This window comes from Caretta caretta, chromosome 2, assembly GCF_965140235.1.
Source record: "Caretta caretta isolate rCarCar2 chromosome 2, rCarCar1.hap1, whole genome shotgun sequence".
NCBI classification, from domain to species: domain Eukaryota; kingdom Metazoa; phylum Chordata; order Testudines; family Cheloniidae; genus Caretta; species Caretta caretta.
In genome coordinates this window covers 83,508,396-83,533,328 of record NC_134207.1, presented here as the reverse complement: position 1 = coordinate 83,533,328, position 24,933 = coordinate 83,508,396, and the positions used below count along the sequence as shown (strand labels likewise).

The 24,933-nt window shown below is 41.3% G+C and overlaps 1 protein-coding gene across 2 annotated transcripts in view; it reads right to left on the bottom strand.

Moving 5' to 3' along the window:
* Positions 1 to 24,933, bottom strand: part of ROCK1 (Rho associated coiled-coil containing protein kinase 1) — a 172,642-nt gene that overhangs the window by 100,626 nt on the left and 47,083 nt on the right. For both annotated transcript variants that reach the window (XM_048840418.2, XM_048840419.2), the window contains exon 2: positions 11,502 to 11,583. In XM_048840418.2, the coding sequence (XP_048696375.1) occupies positions 11,502 to 11,583 (82 nt within the window). The remainder of the gene's footprint in view (positions 1 to 11,501; positions 11,584 to 24,933) is intronic.

The window sequence follows — 24,933 nt, the reverse complement described above, 5'->3', positions numbered from 1 at the left end:
TAAGACAAGGTCTTGCTCATGTTCTTATGGAAATCTGTATTCTGAACCCATGACCTCACTTTCATTACCATGATAACAGAAAAATGTCACAGTTCAACTTCATTGCACGATCAAAATATGAAAGAAACAGTTTAAATGGTGAAATCTCTCATTCAAAACAAATATCGGAAACAGCTACTGGAATGCGGAAATTCTGCATCTAGGGTGACCTGCTTGTATACAGAACAATATAAAAAGATCATCATTAAAAGGGCATGTATGTAAAAGATTGAGAAACTACCATACCACAGGTATAAAACACACTTAAACAAGCTCCTTAGAAAACAAACTGCAGGTACTTTTATTACTTTTCTGTAGTTGAAAAAGTGGATTTTAATTTAAAACATGCAGTGAGAATCATTGCAATTATTTATATAAACCTATCATTCTTTAAACTACAAAAATTTACAAACTCCCAGTGGGCATTATTCTAATTCCAAATTTGGTCATAGATTAAAAACAGGCTATTTTAATCCATATGGGTCAGCACTGGCATGAGACTACATGGAAAAGCTTCATGTTTTGGTACAAGCACAGAACAGCTTTTAAAACAGCCCCATTTCTAATAAAACATTCACAGCAATAATTCTGTTTTATTTCCAAAATACAATTTTAGACCAAAAAGGAAAGTTTTGAAAGAACTGCGAGGGGAGGAACTGATATTCCAGTAATCAAGATTCTTTTTAAATAATTATTTGGCATGCTACTAAAAATGACTTGGTTACCCTACATACAGAGCATGTTTAAAAACCAAAAGATGCATGCAGAAATTAATTTTCATATTAAAAAGGACCAATTTAAAATAAAGCAGCAGGAATGCAACTGACTTCCAGTAACAAGGAGTTTTCATAAAACTCCATACCTTGGTTTGAATATTCTTTTCTCTTGCTTTCTAATGTAAACCCATGGTTTACAGAGCACTATATATAACACACAGATTTTAATAAACTATGCTACAGAAATAAAGAGTTACAAGTGTGATTCAGATTCTGTAAAATGGTTAGAATCTTTAGTAAACTGCATAAGATCTAATTTAAGTTCTTTGACTATTCAAGCAAGGTTGACTTGGTCTAAAGCTAGAGGATCAGTAGGACTGGATAGGGTTGAAATGTAACAATCACCATGGCAAATTTTTTCTGTTTGTCAATAATTGGTTGCCTCACAATCCCATTACAAGAAGACTATCAGCACTGTAGGAAAAGTCTTCACACTAATGCAGATAAAAGCAAGACATGACGTGAAAGTTTGCCTCAAATGGTTTCAGACACAAACCTGGCCTGTGACCAGGTAAATGTCACTCATTTCTGAAGGATCAAAGGACAGAAAAGTTAAAAAAAAGTGAAATTTTTATTCTGTCATCAAACAGCTGTTTAATACTATACACTCAGCTATTGTTTTTCACAAGGTTCATATTTTAGTCACTTTAATTAACATAAGGCTAAAACTGGCATATGAATAACATCAAATGCTTTTTTTCTTTAAGTTACTATAATAGATATTTATTTTGTTTTTAAAGAAGATGTGAAACAAAATAAAGTTTGGGGTGGGTTGTGACTGTTGACTAGTTTAAAAAAAAAAAAGACCACGTACTTATTTTGAAAGGCAAAAATTTTGTAATAATTTATTCTATAGTGTATTGAAGTACCACTTGGTATCTCAACAGAGGGAATGAAAATGCATTGTTACCAGCAATTTAGGTCCAAATATTATAAAATGACTAGGTGGGCTTTGTGGGCATTTGCAAATTGCAACTTAAATGTCTGAAAGACAGCCATTATACGCACACATTAAATTCTTAAACAACTCCCTTAGACAATATCATGTTACAGTAACATCATAAGTCATACAGAATCTGCTGCTTGTAATAGGAAAATGCATCTTACAGAAAATTTCCTCTTTTTGATTTACAAAGTCCACAGACCAATTAATCAGTGGGCTCTTAGCCTGCATGCAGCTACAAAGGCTGTCTGTCATTGACAGGAGAGAGCTTGGCCAGCTACACCTGAAAGCCTGCCAGCTGAGACAGCTTCCATAGGCATGGATATCTCCCTTGTTGTCTGAAATTTGTTAATGAGCTTATATGCACTGAACGATAAACTCTGAATTCCTACTGCAGACTAAGTTTGTGAACCATTTTGAAGGAACAAAACTTGAATTTGTAGATCCTCTCTGGATAATTTTCAGAAACCACTTGCTGGAAGCAATTCAAGGCCAACAATCTACAAACTGAAGGAGATGATCACCATTGCAATGGTCTATCCCATTTTGATGTGGCAGTGAGACATGACAGGTTTCAGAGTAACAGCCGTGTTAGTCTGTATTCGCAAAAAGAAAAGGAGTACTTGTGGCACCTTAGAGACTAACCAATTTATTTGAGCATAAGCTCTCGTGAGCTACAGCTCACTTCATCAGATGCATACTGTGGAAAGTACACAAGATCTTTTTATACACACAAAGCATGAAAAAATGGGTGTTTACCACTACAAAAGGTTTTCTCTCCCCCCACCCCACTCTCCTGCTGGTAATTGTTGCCGTTGCCAACTGTGCCCACATATCTATTCAGGGGACACCATCACAGGGCCTAATAACATCAGCCACACTATCAGAGGCTCGTTCACCTGCACATCTACCGATGTGATATCTGCCATCATGCGCCAGCAATGCCCCACTGCCATGTACATTGGCCAAACGGGACAGTCTCTACGTAAAAGAATAAATGGACACAAATCAGACGTCAAGAATTATAACATTCAAAAACCAGTTGGAGAACACTTCAATCTCTTTGGTCACTCGATTGCAGACCTAAAAGTTGCAATTCTTCAACAAAAAAAGCTTCAAAAACAGACTCCAACGAGAAACTGCTGAATTGGAATTAATTTGCAAACTGGACACCATTAAATTTGGCTTGAATAAAGACTGGGAGTGGCTAAGTCATTATGCAAGGTAACCTATTTCCCCTTGTTTTTTCATACCCCCCCCCAGACGTTCTTGTTAAACCCTGGATTTGTGCTGGAAATGGCCCAACTTGATCATCATGCACATTGTAAGGAGAGTGATCACTTTAGATAAGCTATTACCAGCAGGCCAGTGGGGTGGGGGGAGAGAAAACCTTTTGTAGTGGCAAACACCCATTTTTTCATGCTTTGTGTGTATAAAAAGACCTTGTGTACTTTCCACAGTATGGATCCGACGAAGTGAGCTGTAGCTCACGAAAGCTTATGCTCAAATAAATTGGTTAGTCTCTAAGGTGCCACAAGTACTCCTTTTCTTTTTAGTGAGACATGAGTTGTTCAGGAGGACCTGAAGCACCACCAGAAGGTGGATGGGTCAAACCTGGACATGCCATCTCTGGATCTAACCACTTTCTCCAGGAATAACAGAAATTATTTTGTCTGCCAAACCTGCTGGTCTGGAAGCCTGAAAAGGATTGCTTGGGTTTGGAATAGGATTTATATTCCCTCCTGTGGAGCTTTGCAGGAGACAGGGTCGACTTTTCTTTGACTCAGGAATCTGTCACCACTTTACCCCTCACTTCTACAACTCATTTTCCTTTTAATATTCTGATAATGCTAAAGTCACCTTAGCTTAGACATGTCTTCCAACTGCGGAATCACACATGTCAATGGGTAACCACATTGTAGCCCATTACTCTTGCTGAATACTAGTGGGCATCCAGAGAGTTTTCATAAATACAGCCTGATGCCAGGGACATCTTTCCAGGAGAGAGAGACAAACCGTGGCACTTCCTTTATTTGAGATGATAGATTCAGACAGATCTATCTGTGCCAATACTGTTCAGGCAAAGCATTTGGATGCAATTAAAGTTCTCAGTTATGAGAGAACTCAGAGCTTCTTCTGCGTGCTGTATCCATCCTCCTGTCTGTGGGATTTTTAAGACTTAACTCTCCATCTGTAGGTACTGCATTACCCTTAACTAGGGATGCCAGTGCCACATCAACATTAGGAAGGGAAATGAAATCTTATTTAAACTTGCACACATTTCTTAGTCATCTTGCTTAGTCTCAGGTTTTCCTAGGAACTCCCATTTCTTTCTGACCACATCTATGGAGGCTGGGTTGAGAACAACATATGGTTCAATTCTGAATCCTGAATGATAATACCTCTCGGTAGTATTACTGCTCTTCTGAACTGGCTCCTCCTCGTTTGTCTTAGACATTTCCTCAAAAGTTGGATATAAACTGCCCTGTTAAGCATGTACTTAAAGAATTCTAACTGGAAGAGTTTTTCCTGCTTTTCTCCTCCTGTGGTTCCTGTTGTGACGCTAAAAGTTGTCCCTCCTCCCAAAGGGGCAATAAGGAGCTCCTGTACCTGCACCATCTGGATTTATGCTTCCTTCTCTTGGCCCTTAGACCGAAAGAATATGCATCAGAAGATTTAAACAGATATAGATGAAAGATTCCTGTGCCAACAACTGGATTTAGCTTTTCTGAGCACTACAGCCTTTTTAGGGGTATTTTTCTTTTCCTGTGAGGAGCAGATGGCACATATCCATGTTTCCCCCTTATTCTAGGCGTTCACCATGCTGCAATCAGGGTGAATGTAAGCATGGGAGATAGAGGGCATAATCAGATACTGAAGAGCCCACCAGTTTTTCATTGTGTTTCCATAGCTTCAAGCTTTACAAGATTTCTTGCAGCACAGCAAAAACATTTATATTAAAAACAAACAACAACAACAAAAACCAAACTTGCTGCTGTATCTATGTTCTTGGTACTATGCCATACAGGGGGATTTAAAAGTCCTGTTCCTCTCTACTGTAGAAACACACTGCCTATCAGTGGCTGACAGGTCTGGGTCTGACTATGTAGCTATACACAGGCTGAAAGCCCATTGACTACTGTATCTGTGGATCTTGTTGGTGGAAAAAATGGAAATATCTTAATGCATGCTAGCCTTAACAAAACAATATGAAGAGACACAAATTAAAAACAAAAATTGATGCCGGAGTATATGAAAAATTTATCACCCACCACTAGCCAAGGTCAACAATAAAGAAGACGAACAGTGGAGGGATCCCAGGACGGTTTGCTTGTGTCACCATAACCACTAGAAGTGTATGCTGGACAGATAGTACTCTAAGCATTGTTTGGAGCTACATTTTTGATATCAGCTTTGGCTTCTAAGTGTGCAGTAAACTTGGATAATCATATAGACCTAATAGAAACTGAGGGGAAGTACCTCTGTGAAGAGGAATTAACACCACTTTTCCCCTCCTCCAATGGCATGTCCCCTTCTCTCCCCACCCACAATCATGGGAAAGAAATGAATACACATCACCCCTCTCACTTTTGTGGGGCTTGTTCTTCAGTGTCTGGGTGCTCCAGGATCTGTTAGATACATGTGTATCAGGCAGAAGAAGTTAATGATAAGTACTTCATTGACTGGCTCCACTTCCCAGTTTGGCTGGAGCATACCAAACAGAGTAGGGAGTGGAATGCCCAACCTATGGGTTGGGCTGCCCTCATCTAATTGCTAATTTGAATCTCCTTTGGCAAATACATTTTCATGCTGTGATCTTTCCTCATTTTATCTTATGGTATATTATTTCCTGTTTGTTCAAAATACAAAAGAATTGGAGTTGAAATTTTAAAAAATGATAAAAGCAAGAAAGTGTAGTTAAAAAACACTAAGTTATTATAATTGATTATTTTTAAAATTTATTTTTTGCACTTCTTTCAACTTGGACTGTAAAAGCAAAGCAGCAAGTTCACTTCTGTTTATAGTCAACTTCACTTTAGGGTTTTAGAACAATGCTACACCCTTTAGATTGCAAACACTGCAAAGGAGCATTTCTTGTTTTATTTTTAAACTGTTTTCCACTGGAACTAAAAAAAATAAAAAAATCAGATTCGTTTCAGTATGTCTTAGGTTATGTAAAAGCTTTAAAAACAAAAACAAAACAAAAAAAACACAACAAAACCCCAACAATATGGACCAAATAAGACTTGACTGTGTCTCTTTATGGCAACCACTCACTCAGACTCACCCCACTGTGTTTTGGTATTTATGCACACAGAACACTGTCATCTTACCTAATAAAATCCTATATTTCTTTGCTTTTTGTTGTATATATCTCCACCTAGATTCTATTTCAGGCTATATTTTTATGCTTACATGTGATATGTAATTTTTACTTAGAGAAATAGGTTTTAATGGAAGTGCAACCGTGTGAGTTTCATTTTCTTACCTCTAATTCAAAAATGGGAGTTTTTCTGAGCCTAATAGTTTTTTTAATAATCAAAATTACATTAATTATAATTGCTGCGATGAGTATTCTATTTGCCCAGTTCCAGCTTCTCCTTTCTCCAATAAAGTTTCACCACACCTTCTCTGAAAACAATTGAGTACACAATATGTTCACGATAACAAGGTTATGCTAGCTCAGGTATAACTTCAACTATGAAAAGTTAAACAAAACACTTGTTCTTAGGCATCTGAGCAATCAGCCCACAGCAAAAAAGCCCTTAACTAAATCTAGTAGGCCCTACCTATTTCAGCTTTCATTATACACTATATTTAGGGCTGGTAGTTTGTAACAGTAAGATTATTTGAAAAGTCATGGGGGAAAAAGCACAAACTCAAATTTACAGTAAAAATATTAAGTCATAAATTGCATTATTTTAATCAATAAATTCAATTAAAAGCTATATAACACATTATTTAACAGTGTTAAAAATTAAATACATTACAGAACACTATCATAATAACTGTCAGTTCAGTCCACAGTAACACCCAGACCAGTATCTGCAACCTCTCTGTCATCAAGTGACATGATGGACTGATTTCAAATCAGAGCAATTTAAAATCATGATTTAAAAATCAAGCAAACTGGAAACCACGATTTAAATAATTCATTTTAATCTTGTTTTGCATTTGTACTTTTTAGTTATTTTCCAAAATGCTGATTCTCCATGGTTGGCAACCATTAAAACGTATCAAATTTGTAACTGAATTTGGAACTTTTTGCTAAACCAGGATACACTATACCTACACACATTGATTTAAGCAATTATATAGCTTAACATACATTCATAATTTTTACTGTTTTATGATGATAGAAAATGGTAAATGAAACATTTCTTATTCATTAGAGGATGATTAATTTTTACTCAAGATTTGTGTCAAGCTCTATTTGACTAGAAATTGGAATTCTATTAAAATGCACAATACCAATATTTAAATGTTTTGATTTTTTTTTAATGTTAATCAAGTGAGCTGGACATGTAAGACACAGTTTATTAAAACAAGTTTTGCATTTAAAACTAATTGATTTATTCAATAAAAGTAGTATTATTTATCACTAGTGATTTAAACAGCGTTTTTCTAATCACCATGTCCTTCAACATTTTAGAACTCATCGATCTCATCCTCTCATATCAGTTTTTATTTGCAGATTGGAAGAGAAAAATACAGCAATGCTTGTTTTCAACTCCATATCTGTTTCTTAACTTTGAATGAACTAGTCATTGAACTGAACAAGCTGAATAAACTGAAAAGAAAAAAATATCCTCTGTCTTCCTGCAAAAAAGGCTACTGATGTCAAAAGTACTTCAGCAAACTCTGGTTCTAGGTGCTTAGCCACTGACTTCCAACAATCTAATACAGGTTTCAGAGTAGCAGCTGTGTTAGTCTGTATTCGCAAAAAAAAAAGGAGTACTTGTGACACCTCAGAGACTAACCAATTTATTTAAGCATAAGCTTTCATGAGCTACAGCTCACTTCATCAGATGCATTCTAATAGTTTGACTTGCTTTAAAACTTTGGCAGCAAACATACTGCTTATTTATTTAATTTAAATTATTTCAATAGATTATAGTAAATTTTAGGCCTTAACACAGGTTGTCATAATTTCAAATTTCAACAGGATTATTTATTTTTAAAATTATTGATTTTTATCTGCTTTGCCATGTAACAGACCATTAGTCCTCATTTATTGATTCCTGATCCCTCAAACTATTCAAACTATTCAACTATTCAAGTCTTAAAAAATCTTTCAAAAATTGGGTTTGTTTAGTCTGGAAAAGAGAAGACTGAGAGGGGACATAACCGTTTTTAAGTACATAAAAGTTCATTACAAGGTGGAGGGAGAAGAATTGTTCTCAAACTATTCCTAATGATAACGTCCCAGCAGACCTGGTGATTACAGACCCTGAATTGTAGGCTAGCCGTCAAATAAACTTTTCTGCCAAACAAATCAAGTCTTTTGGCCAATTGGTTCTTCGGCGTGCTGCTAACTTGACCCTCTGTCCCTTTCATTCACTGTGGACACAGCCAGTAGTGCCGCAGGGGGATGAATATAGAGATATTCAAATCCCTTCGCAGGGACATAGTATTTCTGTTCTGCTTTCTTAGATGTCGGCAGAATAGAGGAGGGGATTTGCCACAATGACTTGGCAATTTTAAGGACCCCCGGGTGTACCGGCAATGTGACCCGAGCCAGGGGCCGAAATGACGTCGTTGGCCTCTTCAGCATGGAGGTTTAAGTTCTCAGACATCTGTTGAAGGAGGGCTTGGCGCTCCTTAAAGTCGTCCGGGGGACTGGCCTCGTCAGGACTCAATGACAAGAACTGTTCCACTTGCGGAGGAGAGCATTCCCTCTTCTTGTCCGGGGAAGGCTCTTTCGGTGCGCTGGTGTCGCGTCTGGCTCAGTATCTTACTCTGGCTGCAGTGCCAGTGGTGCCAGGACTGTCTTATCCAAGGAAGCCAGGGAGGACTGAGAATATGTGACCAGCATCACCGGCACTCCATCATGGGTTCCAGTACTGCCACTAGGTAGGCCACTGTCCCTGCTGCGACAACACTATGGTTGGTGCTGCAACGATCTCCCTCGTACGAGGATAATTCCCTTGTTGGGGTGACGTGCTAAATTCTTGTTCTGACCCGGACCACTGTCCCTCTGGCAACCACGGTGGCAACCAGAGTTTGCCTGCTGACCTTGGACGGTGACCAGGGAGGCGAAAACGAGTAGCGATGTCTGCCAAAGGAGCAGTACCGGGGAGACCGGGACTGGCACCGTGATTCCGAGTAGCCAATCCAGGACAGTGACTGATATCTAGGAGACCACCTGGGAGAGAGTGACTGGGGCCTAGGTGACCTATGGCCGGAAGTTTTCTGGTACCTGCAGTACGGGGAACAGCGTCACAGCTCCGGTGTCCCGCGCCTAGTATGCAGGGAGCACGTCAGAGACCTGGGTTGTCTAGCTGGAGAGCTAGGATATGGTGCTGGGGACCGAGGTCACAGAAACAGGGATGTGCACCTCCGGTCCGGTGATTGGGGGTGCTCCACCCTCCTATGAGGCTGCACTCCGATAGGTTTCCCTTTCGGTGCTGGGGTCGTAGCTGGGACAGTCACCTGGTGTGGCGCCTGCAGAGCCGGTCGGCTTTCCTCTTTGGCCACTGGTACCGCTTCAGGTCCTGACAACCATGGGAGAGGCTGGGGACCTTTGCCGCTTTCCAGGGTCACGGGTGGATCCCTGGCCAGGCTATGGGGTCCGATCTCAGCGCTATCCCGGTCAAGCCTCACGGTGGGCGTATGGCCTAAAAAGATCATTTGCCCACAGCCTCCTTGTCTTCTTCTGGCGCTTTTTCGGCACCGCCTGGCACTGTTCCCCCTTGCCGAAGCACCTCGCACAGAAGCCGAAGTACTCGATGTAGGTTCTACGGCAGAGGGCTCTGACATTGGGCAGAGCACAGCCTCCGGAAGAGGGCCCTCAAGCGGATATCCTGCTTCTTTTGCGGACGGGGAAAAGTTCTTACAAATTTGACACTTGTCCTTTCTATGGGCTTCCCCCAAACACTTCAGATAGATGTCGTGGGAGTCACTGATAGGCATCGGCCTGCTGCATGACGCACATGGCTTGAAGCCGGGTGAGCAGGGGATGCCCCCCTGGGGGGCGAGGTCCCAGCCAGGACTCTACATACCCTAACTTAATATTGCAAAGACTACCTAACTACTATGTACAGAACAGGTAGAACAAAGGACTATGAAGACCCGCTAATGCTCTTGCTAAAGGCAAGACAAGGCACTCCAACCAACCGCCACGGGCGGTAAGAAGGAACTGAGAGGATGTAGGGTTGGTGGTGCCTAATATAGAGATACATGAGCGCAGCACTCAAGGGGGCGCCACAGCCAAACCTATGGATACTGCTAAGGCAAAAGTCTCCAACAACTGTGCACGTGGGCACACAATCACCTAGAATGGAACAGACATGAGCAAGCACTTGAAGAACCACCATGACTCCTGTGAAAAAACAGCTGCATTCATAATAATGAAAAATCTTATGGTTACTTTAAAAGCCATTCCATTTAAAGGGTCAAGATGAGTTAAGAGTTTAGAATTCTGAAGTTCTTTTCAAAATGTAGCAGATGCCAATATTAACCATAACCACAATGCAGTAGTACACAGTGGTGGCCCTCAGCTGCAAAAGAGAATACATAATTTTATATAGATGAGTTTTTCACTGCTCCCTTACAGGACTAAAAAAATATTTCCTTCTTCATTTTGTTCTTTTGCACTAGACAAACACTGGAGTTTTTAATGAAGCTTAAACCACACAGCTAAATTTCATTTGCTTCCTTCTTGTGCACCAAAAATAATTTAAATCAGCAAAAAAGAGCAGAATTCTGCACAGCTAGCACTAAGCACACACAAAAAAAGAAGAAATGCATCAACTACAATGTTTAGGCTTCTCATGTAGTTTAAGGCAAGAGACCTTATACTACTACTACCATCACCTCCTCCTAAATATATCATGTATCAATAGCCTACTAATCTACACTCCTTGTGGCTTACTGAAATTATATTGTCTCTGTGATGGTTTAGTAATGTTGTGTTGTGATAACTGTTTATGATTTACTATTTTAGGAAAAATACAAAATATTAAGAATGTGATGACTGTAAATTTGATTTTGAATAAATGGTTTTATCACCGAAGTGATCTTTTCTTAACTCAGTACAACTTCAGAGCACTGTACAAATCTTAGTAAATACTTAATGTTATCATTACTTAAAATTCTAAGTTTCCAAACCAGAGTACAGTCCCTCACTTCCGGCAATCTAGTATGCTGGGTGTGGGAAGAAAGGGGTGCAAAGGGATTGTTTAAATAGCTAGTATCCCCTCTAGCTGCAAAGTGGCAAAGCACGGCTCCCAACTTCTTCCAGAAGGATTGCCCTGGCACAGGTTTTGATGGGGAAAGTGAATGTTCAGGACGAAGAAAAATACAGAAAAAGGTAAGATGTAGGCCTACATTTTCGAATGTGACTAATGAGTTTGAGTGCCCAACTTGAAACATTGGCCCCAACTTGAAAGATTGGCCCCCAAAAACTGAAGCACCAAAAATCACTTGTAACTTTTGAAAATCTAGATCCTAGTTACTAATAACTATTTATATTTAGTTATAACTTGTTATTTAATATTATAATAAAAATATTAAATACTTACATCTGTTTAAAAAGTTGTCTATATTTTTGTTTTTTCTTAAGGCAGGAAAATCCAAATCATACACCAAAGCATCTAATCCATCCTGAACAAAGAAAAGCACAAACAAAATTATATATCCTTTTGAAACACAATTAATTAGGTTAATCATAGAGACAAGACAAACAATTACCTTTGCCAAATTCCCACATTAACAGAATGAAGATTATTATGCAATTAGCAAATTTAAATATATTTAAAGGCAATACACTGTGATTCAGCTTTTATTCCACTTCTTTCACCAGAAAGCATGTCTACAACAGCCTCCATGAATCCCATAAAAGAAAAAACAGAAAAGGATGGACAAACATAATTAACTCATATGTTTTAAAAGAAAAAAGCATGCCATTTCTCAAGTATTCTTCTTGTACTTTATTACTGTGTTTCATTCTAGAAAGTGGAGAAAATATAATTTTGATGTGGACTAAAGCGCACTGCTGCCAAAGACTAAAAAGTACATCAGATAGCAAGAAGTAGAGGCCCTGTAAGAGTTAGAGGGTAATTGTGAGAGAGAGAAGAGCATGATGTTAATTTAAGGCCAAGCTTCAAGTTGAGTTCCAGCATTAGGTTCTTTTTATTTTTTATTTTAATTAAGATTATTTTTCACATTTACACAGCAGTGACTTCATCCAGCAAACACATATGTCACTTCATGCACGTGTGTAGTCTCATGGAACTTAATGGGACTACTCATAAACATGTGAGTTACTTTATGTACAAGTGTTTTGCTGCAACAAAGCCAAGCACAGGATCAGAAACAGCCCACCATGGGTTCTCTAGCTACTACAAAACTGCAAACTATTAGGGTTTGTCTTGATAAACAGTGAGTGACACGCTGGGGTGTAAATGTACAGCACACAAGTGTGCCACGCACTAACTGTCCATATGGGCCTTATTATCGCACACTAAAAGTTCCCTAGTGCATAGGAAACTATTTCAATTTCAAAGTGGAATAGATCAAAGCACATTAGGGAACTTTCAGTGCACAGTAGCAAGGTCCTCATGAAAAGTCAATGCTTTGCACACTAGTGCACTGTATATTTACACCCTAACTTGCCGCTCACTAACTGTTCATCTAGAGTCTAGATCAGGGGTCGGCAATCTTTCAGAAGTGGTGTGCCGAGTTTTCATTTATTCACTTTAATTTAAGGTTTCGTGTGCCAGTAATACATTTTAACGTTTTTTAGAAGGTCTCGCTCTAAGTCTATATATTATATAACTAAACTATTGTCGTATGTAAAGTAAACAAGGTGTTCAAAATGTTTAAGAAGCTTCATTTAAAATTAAATTAAAATGCTGATCTTATGCCACCAGCCCACTCAGCCCGCTGCCAGCCTGGGGTTCCATTCATCTAGGCAGACAGAAGACTGAGCGGGGCCTGCGGCCGGGACCCCGGCTGGCAAAGGGCTGGCAGCCAGAACCCCAGACTGACAGCAGGCTGAGCGGGCCCGGCAGCCGGGACCCCAGACCGACAGCGGGCTGAGCGGCTCAGTCCGCTGCCGGTCTGGGGTTCCGTCCGCTGGCTCCTGCCAGCCAGGGTCCCTGCTGCCGGCCCCGCTCAGCCCGCTGCCGGTCTGCGATCGCAGCCCTGCCCACATAGAGTGGGTACCTACCTTTTCCCTGGTTCTAGCCCATTCTCTTCCTCTCTCTCTGCACTGCGCTGAGGGTGGGAGTGCACCCAGCACAGGACTGGGGGTAAAGGAGCAGGCTGGGGGTTGGGGTATAAGGTCTGGCCAGGAGCAGGCTCAGGGTTGGGGCAGGAGGTTTGGGTGTGGAGTGCTTACCTGGGCAGCTCCCAATTGGTGCAAGGAGTGCAGGTGGGAATGTGTGGGGGGTGCAGTAGCTCCCGTTTGGTGCTCAGGGTGGGGGTGGGAATGTGGGGGGTGCAAGAGTCAGGGCATGGGGTGTGGGGGGGCTGGAGTCAGGGCTGGGGTGGTGGGGGGGGTGAAGGGGTCAGGGCAGAGGGCTGGGGGGTGTGGGTGCTCCCAGCCCCCTGCCCAGAAGGCTCATGGCAGGGGGCTGGAGGGGATATGCCCTGATTCCACCCCCCTTCCCCAGCTCTTCTCCGCCTCCTTCCCAGAGTAGCACACGCCCTGGGACTCCACTTCTCCCCTTCCCTCACAAGGGCCATCAGCTGATGGGTGGCAGGGAGGGAGAGGAGGAAGGGGGCCAGGAACCCAGCACGCTGGGGGAAGAGGCGGGGGAGGGGGGAGCTTGCCTGCCCTGCAGCAGCAGCCGGCAGGACAAAGCTTCTTCACTCTGCCCCGGTGAAGAAGAGCGGGCCGGGGTGGGCATGATTTTTAATGGCACACTGCTGCCTGCCGGAGTCCCGGCTGCCGGCCTGGGTTTGACAGCCGGCTGAGCGGGGCTGGCGGCTGGGACCCAGCAGGCCGCAGCATGCCATTAAAAATCAGCTCGCGTGCGTGCCATAGGTTGCCAACCCCTGGTCTAGATTCTAGACAAACCTTAAGATACTCAAGAACAAGTGTAAATGCATACAAGATACTTTGCAGGTCCTATGAAGTACCGTGTGGCTTTTCCATTAGGAGCTGAGTGTGCTCTTAAACTTCACAGGAAGCATACAGCACCTCACATGGTTATGCCCTACATCTCTGGTAATAAAACAAACTCTTCACCTCCCAAGAACAAATGGCACCTAGCTAATAAAGGCCCATCAAGTGTTCTGGATGACTAAACCTCAGAAAATTCAGTTAAAATTGTGTTGGAAAACCTTCTTTTGCAGTCAGATAATGTTTAAGTGGCAACTACAAAAATAAATTAGAGAGTGACTTGTGCTAGTGCAAGGTCTGAGACTTTCTAGATTAAGTCTTTGACCAATACCTTAAAATAAACCCACACTACTGATCCAACGGATCAATATCCCACAAACTTGCATGGCTGGAAAAGAAATGCTATGGTATACATACACCATTTGAAAAGCATTCCATTACACAGCACAAACAAAATCAAATCTTTCTGATAAAAAACAAAAAAGACAAAAACAAAACACTTTCCCTGCACTTTCAATTTCAACCTAGATTTTTACTGTCCTCCATCTCAAAAAATTTCAGAGCTAGAATCAACGCCATCTGAATGCAAGTTATGGAGAAGCTTGGAATCCATACTTTTGAATGACAAAGTATCAATCTTTAACTTCAGAGGTTTGAGTGATGAGTGTTAAAAATTACACCAGAATTAAATTTAGTGATGGTAATGGGAATAAAGATAAGAGGTAATCAGAATAACCTGACTTTAAAACATGGATGTTATCACGCTTGTTAAATTCATTACTTTTTTTTAAAAAATTAAAAACTGCTGCTGAACGTTAGTCATTTGTACAGGACCTAACACAATGTAGTCTCAGTATTGTTTGGGGCTCCTAGGCACGACTGTAATATAAATAATAAACAACTAAGTAGAATGTCTCAATATTTTCACAAAACTTAAAGAAAAAAGTTAATATTTATACTTCTCCTGTGATTCTCTTCTACTGTAAAGAATGAGAGGCTTTCAGGACCAGTACTCCTTTTGGCCCTGGAGCAGTGATCAAAAAGATAAATGATCAATAACTGGATAACAGAGTAGACTAACTATTTTTATGGATCAACAGTTTGGAGGAAAGACAAGAAGTCAAACAATTTACACCCCAAAGAGAAATGGTAATGAAGGTACACAGCATGAAAATGTGGAAAAACTTACAAAAAAAATGGTTAACTAAACTAATGAAAATTACATTTTCCAGGCTTTGCCTGGAAAATTGAATAAAAAGGAAAACAATCCATTTAAACCGGATGGTGTTAACAAAAGAAGAGGATAATCCCGGGCCACATTGTGATCTAGCTAATGTGCCTAAGCAACGGAGCACAAGATAAACTATTACTCCAATGGACTAGCTACCCACACATTGTGGGGAACAGAAGGTGAAGGAGAGCAACCTCTGCTCATCTGCTACTATCCTCTCTCCCCCACACACCACAGTTGTACAGGGAACGGGTGGTCAGGAACGAGGAGTGTGCAGACCCTTCATGTCACTCTGCCCTCCACCCCCAAACACTCTGGGTGAAGTAACCTGCTTTAGTCATACCAGCACAAAATACTTCTCCCACGAGTGGTGGGGGGGGACACTAAGAACCAGATTGTGCCTCTGATTTAGAATCAGGTTCTTTGTCTGCTCCTGGGGTAGTACAACTATATGCTTGCTTCCTCTAGCTCAGGGCTTGCAGAAAAGCCACAATTTAGCCCTTTCTTTTAAAAAATACAATGCTAAAATATTGCATATGATCATCTGTGCCAAATTAGAATATTTGCAGGATTCTAAATTTTCCTCTCACTTTTTCCTTTTCTAAATATTAAGATGTACAGTATGTCTAGTGCAATAAGAATCTCAAAATGTATATATATTTGAGGTTCGTTTAAAAAATAAGGGTGAGACACAATCCATAAGTAGTCCACAACTATCGTAGGTGAGAGTGGATTTTAAATACAGATCAGTCATACACAGTATATGTGAACAGAGTCAAATACAGAATTAATCCAAAAACACAACTGGGTTCATAGTAGTCCATAAACACTTCTCAGATCATCACTGTTTTACTTGGAGGCACCCTCTCTATCAAAGATCAACTATGAAGGATGGCTAAATTGATACTGAACCATGTCAAGCTATTCAACAATCTGAAGTTCAGTTTAAAAATAAATTTGAAAGTCAGGCAAAAAAGAGTGTTTAACAAAGTTGTCATCAGCCCAAGAGATTCCTATTTAAACATGCTTTGCTGGGGAAAAAGAAGCAGGCCTTCAGTATCCAGCGACCCATTGCTGAAGTCCTGAGAGTGGAATCTACTCTGCCCCAGCTCATTCAAAAGAAAAGAGGATATAGGATTTCAAACTTTTTTAAAATAATTTTAATATTGTTTTAAAGGCGAACTGCAGAGAAAAGAAAAAAATGAGTTAAGGCTGGATTTTTGTGCTGATTTCCCCCTCTACCTAGGCTAAGGGTTGGGGTATTCAGAATAAATAGGTATTAACTCATTTTTTAAAAAAATTACTCCTGTGTGAAATCCTCATTACCTCCTGATTAATTAAAATATTTAAAAGTCTACTAATCTTTTAAAAGGGGAAAAAGGAGGAGCAAGGGAACTATAGACCAGTCAGCCTGACCTCGATACCTGGGAAGCTACTAGACCAAAATATAAAACATTTAAATTGTGAATACCTGGAGGATCAAAGGGTAATCACTAGCAGCCAGCACAGATTTATTAAGAAGAAATCACACCAAACCAGCTTGATTTCCTTGTTTGACAGGGTAACTGGTTTGGTGGATAGGGGGAATGTGGTGGACATAATATACTTGGACTTCAGCAAGGCTTTTGGCACTGAAGGATGCCTTACATGTCTTACATGACATCCTGATAAGTAAGATGGAGAAATGTGGGCTCAGCAGAACTACAATTAAGAGGATATGTAATTGGTTAAAAAACGACAAACAAAGAAAAGGAGGACTTGTGGCACCTTAGAGACTAAGAAATTTATTTGTTTCATGTTCTCTGTGTATATAAATCTCCGCACTACTTTCTACTGAATGCATCTGATGAAGTGAGCTGTAGCTCACGAAAGCTTATGCTCAAATAAATTTGTTAGTCTCTAAGGTGCCACAAGTCCTCCTTTTCTTTTTGCAGATACAGACTAACACGGCTGCTACTCTGAGACAAAGAAAGAGTAACTATGAATGGAATGATGTCAGATTGGAGGGAGATCTCAAGTGGGGTTCCACAGGGATCTGTTCTGGGTCCAGTGTTGTTTAATATCTTTATTAATGACCTGAACGTAGCAATAGAGAGCATAGTCATCAAATCTGCAGAGGACACAAATCTGGGGAAAGTTGACAACACTTTTCAGGATAGAGCTAAAATTCAAAGAGATCTCGATAAATTGGAGAACTGAGCTATAAACAAAATGAAAGGTGCTACATGAGGGAAGAAAATCCAAATGCACAAATACAGACTAGGGTATAATCGGCTTTGCAGCAGCACTGAGAAGAAGGATCTGGGAGTTGTGGTGGATCATAACCTCAACATAAATCAACAATGCAATGCGGTTGCAAAAAAAGCCCGCGGGCCGTAGTTTGCCCACCTCTGCCATAGAGGGCAGCACAAGAGGCAATAGGTTCAAACTACAGCATGGCAGATATAGATTAAATCTCAGGAAAAACTTCCTAACTGTAAGAACAGTCGGACAATGAAAGAGACTACCTAGGGAGGTTGTGGAAGCACCTTCCCTAGAAGTTTTCAAAAGGAGGCTGGATAACCATCTATCTTGAATGGTTTAGACACAACAAATCCTGCATCTTGATAGAGGGTTAGACAAGATGACCTTCTAACCCTATGATTTTAAGTATTTAATATATGAGGTACTAGTATGTGAAAACATGAGGTAGATTTGTTCTATTTTTCTATTTTCATAAAGCTTGCTTAAAACCTATTAGCTCAGATGGCAGAGCTTGCAAACTCCACAAGCTGTGCATGAATGGAATGATGAGAGGATACTCGAACTCTGGCAATTACACAGTTACACCAACAGGAGAGTGAACAGGGAAGAAGTATATGAGCACCAGAACAGGGGTTCTCAAACTGGGGGTCGGGACCCCCTCAGGGGGTCGTGAGGTCATTACATGGGAGGGGTCACGAGCTGCCAACCTCCACCCAAAACCACGCTTGCCTACAGCATTTATAATGGTGTTAAATATATTAAAAAGTGTGTTTAATTTATTAAGGGGGGTCTCACTCAGAGGCTTGCGATGTGAAAGGGGTCGCCAGTAAACAAGTTTGAGACCACTGCACCAGAAGTGAAAAATGCCTTTTAGCAAATCAGTTGAAACAACGAATATGGAGATTGGGGAGAGTGGAACTGCTACGGTATATTAGTAGTTATACCTGAAAGAAAGTGAATGGGAAGTAGGGCATGAGCTCTGTCATTCCTTATTCCCAGCCAGGACCAGGATTGGCTGCACAAAGGTACACATCTCTCTCTGCATTATAGTTTCCCTCTTTCTTTCTAATCTTTCTAGTCATTTTTGCTATCTAACTTCCCTCTAAATTAAACAAGTAGATACCTCTTTTTCTAAAGACATCCAGTGCTCATGTACTCTTCCATAAAAGAAAGCAGTGATGCACCATTACCAGTAGTCGCACAGCCCCTAGCCCACCTTTCAACTTTAAACTAGCTTTGCATGACTAGTAGGGAAGACAGTTTGTCACAGGTCTAATGGAAATCATATATTCCATTTACATTTTTGAAACTTTGGAGTGGTCCAAAAGTGCTTCCCCAAGAGCGACATGTGTGGTGGTGGAAGAAGCTAAATACAGCCTCAATTTTGGAGTCCCTGTAATGACTCTATACTACCACTATGTTGATTGGCCTGACGATCTCATAGGCAATTCCCTCAGCTGCTACCTTTATGTTCTGATCCATCCCTAATTTAATCTGATCATGGTTTGTCCAGTGTCAAAGTCCTTTTCTCCCACTGTTTGGTTCTTTTTGTAAATCTAGCCCTCACCCCCTGCACTCCAACCCCATGCCCCAGCCCGGATCCCCCTCCCACCTTCCAAACCACTCAGTCCCAGCCCGGATCCCCCTCCTGTCCTCCAAACCCCTCATCCCCAGCCCCACCCCAGAGCCTGCCCCCCACCCCCCACCCCAGCCAGAGCACTCATCCCCTGCCCCAACCTCCTGCCCCAGCCTAGAGCCCCCTCCCTCACCCTGAACTCCTCATTCCTGGCCCAACCCCAGAGACCCACACCCCCAGCCGGAGCCCACACCCCCTCCTGCACCCCTATCCCCAATTTTGTGAGCGTTCATGGCCTGCTATACAATTTCCATACCGAGATGTGGCCCTCAGACAAAAAGTTTGCCCATCCTGCTCTAAATTCTTTCCTTCTGCTATTAGGTTTATTTCTTAATGCTTGTTTTAGTATCACACATTTCTTCAGGTTTTGTAAAATAAAATTAAGCTTTCAGGAAGATATGAGAGTTGTGTTTCTCTTTAGTTACCTGAAATACCTTACCCTAATTATTCTACCCCTTCTGCCAATTTCTAATATAGTTCAGCTGTATTAACTTGAGCATCTACTCCCCCCATCCAAATAAGACTATTTTTGCAAAACAATCTCAACAACATTGTGATTGGTATCATTTTCATTCATCCAGATTATATTAATATTTTGTGTAATTCCATTTGCACATTCTACAGATTCTTCTGTCATTGGACTAAATAGTCTAGAAAAAAATGTTTCTAAACCTAGGACTGCATGATGAAGCACTGTCTTCTTAACTCTTATCATATAGTGCTTAACAGCATATTCCTTTTCTTTATAAAAAATGTGTTTGGAGTTGACAAAATACTTTAAAAACTCCATAATTTAAGAATACGTTACTGGCTTTATCAAAGTAATAACTCGTATAATTTTTTCAGAATTCTATCAATACAATGTTCTGGGTAGTTTTCAGAATCTTTTTCCACACAGAAAACACTTAATACATATTTTTCAAAAATATATTATGGCTTTGGGGGATTTTCAGATACAATTGAATCTTCTGCATTATTTTGATATAATGATTTTTCCAATTTTTTGATGTGGCAAACAATCATGCTTACATATAAGAATTTTCTACTAAGCTAATTATCAAAGTTGTTTAGCAGCATTTGAAAGTCTGCTAAGCAAGAATTAATCTTGATTTAACAGACTACTTTTCCCTTATGGTTTTGAGTCAGGCAGATAGATTTTCAAATGTGAAAGTATACTCATCACTGCTATTGCTGCTTTAAATTTTGCAAAATGTTCAAATTGGAAAAAAGTAACATTCAAAATGTATAAGTTACATTCACTACAATGAAGAGCTCTCTTCATTTTTCCACCTGCAGGTAAAAATTTTCTTCAAACTGTCTAAAGACCAAGAACCACAACCTCTTCCCTCCCCCATTATTTTACATTCACACCTTCTTGACTCCGAATTTGATTTATGCCCTGGAGCATGAAAATTCTATTTGTTTTAATCTGATCTAATGTAAACGTGGATATTTTCATTATATAAAATGTCTAATCCTTTTCCTGATTCCCACTAGATTGGGGTCTCTCTTCGGCTATCCCTCAATGCGAGGATGATGTCTGCCAAGGGGGTTCATTGGTGAGTTTTTAAGTGGCTGAGGAGCCCAGTTCTTGCCCTGCAGATTTTCCCACAGAAGTGACAGGTGTAATCTTGGAGACATAGTTGTTGGCTGGACTGTTGCGCCCTCTCTTTCCTCTTCGGTTGCTTCTCTGTCTCATGAGCACATCTGTTGTCCTCAAAGTGAGCTGTGGCTTGGTGTATGGTGTGGCGCCACTGTGTTCTGTTCCGTGCCAAGTCCTCCCAGTTTGTTGGGTTCATGCCTCCCTTTTTAAGATGTACTTTCAGTAGGTCTTTGAAATGCTTCAGCTGCCCTTCTTCCCTGACTTAACTGAGAGAAGAGTACTTGCTTCGGGAGGCGAGTGTCAGGCATATGTACACAGTGGCCAGCCCAGTGGAGTTGGTATTTCATGACTTGTACTTCTATACTGCTGACGTTGGCTGCAGAGAGAATGCTGATGTAGTGTGTCAGTCTTTCAAGCTGATCCTGAGAATCCTTCTGAAGTAACGCTGCTGGAACCACTCCAGCTGCTTGACATGCCATCTGTAGGTTACCCAGGTCTCACACCCATAGAGAAGGGTGGGGATGACGACTGCCTTGTAAACTAAGATCTTGGTACCTGTTTGTAGATCCCTATAATTGAAGACTCTTTTGAGTGGTCTTTCAACGATGTGCTGGCACAGTGGATCCTGTATTCAATTTTGGTGTCAATGCTGGCTGTTTGGGAAAGGTGGCTGCCAAGTTACGGAAAATGGTCCACATTTTCCAGGGGTTCTTCGCTGATGGTGATTTCTGGAGTACGAAGAGTAGTTTGTGCAGGTGAGGGTTGGTAGAGTACCTTGGTTTTCCTGATGTTGAGACACACCCAGGCTGTGATAGGCATTTGCAAAAAGATTTAGGGTGCTTTGCAGGTCTGCCTTTGTGTGTGCAAGAATGACAGTCACCTGTACACTGAAGGTGAGTGATGCCAATTCTCATGATCTTGGATTTTGTTTGGAGACATCAAAGATTGAGGAGTTGGCCATCCATACGATACTCAATCCCGATTCTGTCAGGAAAGAGGTTGTGAATGAGAATCAGGATCATGGCAAGGTAAATGGAGAAAAAAGTGTTGGAGCAACGACACAGCCCTGCTTGACACAGGTGCGAATGGTTCAGCCTCTGAGCCGTTGCACTAAATGGTGGCAGTCATCCCATCATGGAGTAGTCTGATGATGGAAATGAATTTCTGTGGACGGCCAAATCTACACAGCACCTTCCATAGGGCATCACGATTGATAGAGTCAAAGGCCTTGCTTAGGTCAATGAATGCCATGAACAGTTCCTGGTGTTCCACTCTGAACTTCTCCTGAATCTGTCGTGCCATGAAGATCATGTCAGTTGTGCCTTGGGATGGCCTGAAGCCACACTGATTCGGGGAGGAGTTCCTCAGCAAGGGGGAAGAGACAGTTTAGTAGGATCTGGGCAAGAATCTTCCCTGTGATGGAGAGGAGAACAATACCTCTGTAGTTCCTGCACAAAGATTTGTCCCCTTTCTTGAATATTGTAACAATGTTGGCGTTCTTAAGTCAGGGGGAATTTGTTCACAGGTCCATATTTTGTCAGGGAGTTGGCAAAGTCTGTGCTGGAGCATTGTTCCACCATCTTTAAAAACCTCAGCTGGGATGCCATCTGGGCCTGGTGCCTTGTGATTTTTTGTCTGGGTGATGGCATCCCGGACTTCCTCAAAAATGGGAGATCAGCAAGATGGTCCATTGCTGAGCATTGTGGAATGTCCATATCCAGTGTGATCACTCAACTCAGTGGCCGAAACAAGAGAATAAGACAATGAATTTCGCCACCTGGAATTTCCACACCCTTATGGACTCTCAGCATAGTGAATTCCCAGAAAGAAGAACTGCCATAATTGGCAGAGAACTGGCAAGATTATAATGACACTGCAGCTCTTAGCGAGACTCGTCGGGCCGATGAGGGCCAATTAAAAGAGGATGGAGATGGCTACACCTTCTTTTGGAAAGGAAAGCCACCTGAAGAGAGACACATTCATGGGACTGGCTTTGCCATCAAAAATAAGATCACCAGTCTGCTTTTGGAGCTTCCCGTGGGGATCAACGTGACTCTTCGGCTCAAGCTGAGCAACAACCAATATGCCATGGTCATCAGCACACATGCCCCAACACTCAAAGACGAGGAAGACAATAAGGAGCAGTTTTATAGAACTCTTGATGCAGTCCTCGCAGCCACACCTAAGGCAGACGAACTCATCCTCCTGGGAAATTTCAATGCCAGAGTCGGAAGGGATTCCCAACTCCGGAGAGGCACAACAGGCAAAGAAGGGGTGGGAAATGTAAACCCCTCAGCAAATGTGTGGAGCATGACCTGCTCATCACAAATACCATCTTTAGGCACAGTAACAAATTTAAGACCACCTGGAAACATCCTCGGTCCAAACACTGGCACTTCCTTAACTAGGTTATAGTCAGAGCCTGAGACTATACCAATGTCCATATAACACGAGCTATGAGCGGTACCGATCACTGTTGGACAGACCATCGATTAGTAAGATCAGTCATGTACCTGCAGCTCGCTCTACCACATCACAAACACCCAAAGACTAAGGGAAAGTGGTACAACGTCAAAGCACTTCAAGACCAAGCCAGTTGCGAGACATTCCAGCAACATCTGTCTGAGTAACCTGCCTGACAGTAACCTGCCTGACAACATCACTGACGTTCAAGAGCACTGGGATCAACTTAAAAACACCATTCACAATGCATGTGCTGAAACCATAGGATATTCCACTCATTGGCATCAAAACTGGTTTGACGAAGACAACGAGGAATTCCAAGCATTAATTCAACAGAAAAGAAACGCATTTGTAACTGGCAAAAAGATTCCTCTAACAAATGAAAACATGAGGCCTATCACCTGCTTAAAGCCAAAGTCCAAAGGAGGCTATGTGACATCAAAAACAAGTAGTGGCAATAGAAGGCCTCTGAGATCCAGGATTTCATAGACCAGGATGACATGAGAAACATCTTTCAAGCAACAAAAGCTATATATGGTACAAGCTCCAAAGACCCAACCCCGTTACACCCTCCTCAAGTACAATGCAGCTATTAAACAACACTGGAAGGAGCACTTTGAGAGCCTACTAAACCACAAATCCATGGTCTCTGAAGACACCATCGAGTTTATTCCACTAGATTGGGGCACACCTACACAGCAAAGAACACACGTGTCAGTGAGTTTCAGAGCCCAGGTCAACCAACTTGGGCACATGCCACAGGACTGAAAATAGCAATGTAGATATTTGGTCTTGTGCTGGACACCAGGCTCCAAGAACCTCCTGCCTCACCAGGTTGCACAGCCTGGGCTCCAGCTCGAGCCCAAAATTTTAGCCTTTCAGCGTGAGCCCTAGTCAGTTGACCCAGGCTCTGAGACTCACTACCGTGATATTTTGTTTGGGTTTTTTTGTTTATTTTACTATTTTTTAATCTATCATTCAAAGAAATAAGAAAAAAATTTAGTGGGAATTAGCGGCATACAACAGTTGCATTCCTTAGGCTGACTGGCTGTTTCCCAAGTTTAAATGTCCTTGCAGCTTTTCCTTTTTTGGACAGAGGGCACAGTAAGTCTTGAAATCTACAACTGTAACTTTCCAAGTTATAATTCCCTCAACCATAGCCTTTTTTCTGTTATCTGAAGTTTTACTTTTCAAAGCTTCTTTATATTTAAAAAAACCAGCCTGGTGATGGATTTGTTGGAGTGTTAATTGCTCCATTTAATCTCATTACTCTAATGCACAATTGTACACACACTAACCTTTAAGCTTAAACTATCTTTAAACCAGCCTATTTACTCAGTCGTAGAGAAGAGGAGAGTGAAATCTTTCTGGAGCCTACTGCCATTGCATGTTTAAGTGAAGTGTCTACCCAGCCCCCCAAAATTAATGACTTCTGAAACTAACATACAATATTGACCCTAGGTCAAAATGTCTAGTTTTCTCTTGTATGAAGATGAGAAACCCAGCAATCTGCAGATGGGAAGGAGAAGAAATAATGAAAAAGTGAGAACATTGTTGAGTTGGAAGACCTATAACAGCAAGTGAATGGAGAGCATGCATGGGGGGGGGGGAGTGGTGGGTTTGCAGACAGGCAGGAAGAGACTGATTTGGGAGGATACCTGTACTGGTGAGATGGACCGTGACGACCAGGCACAGTCAATCAGTTATGG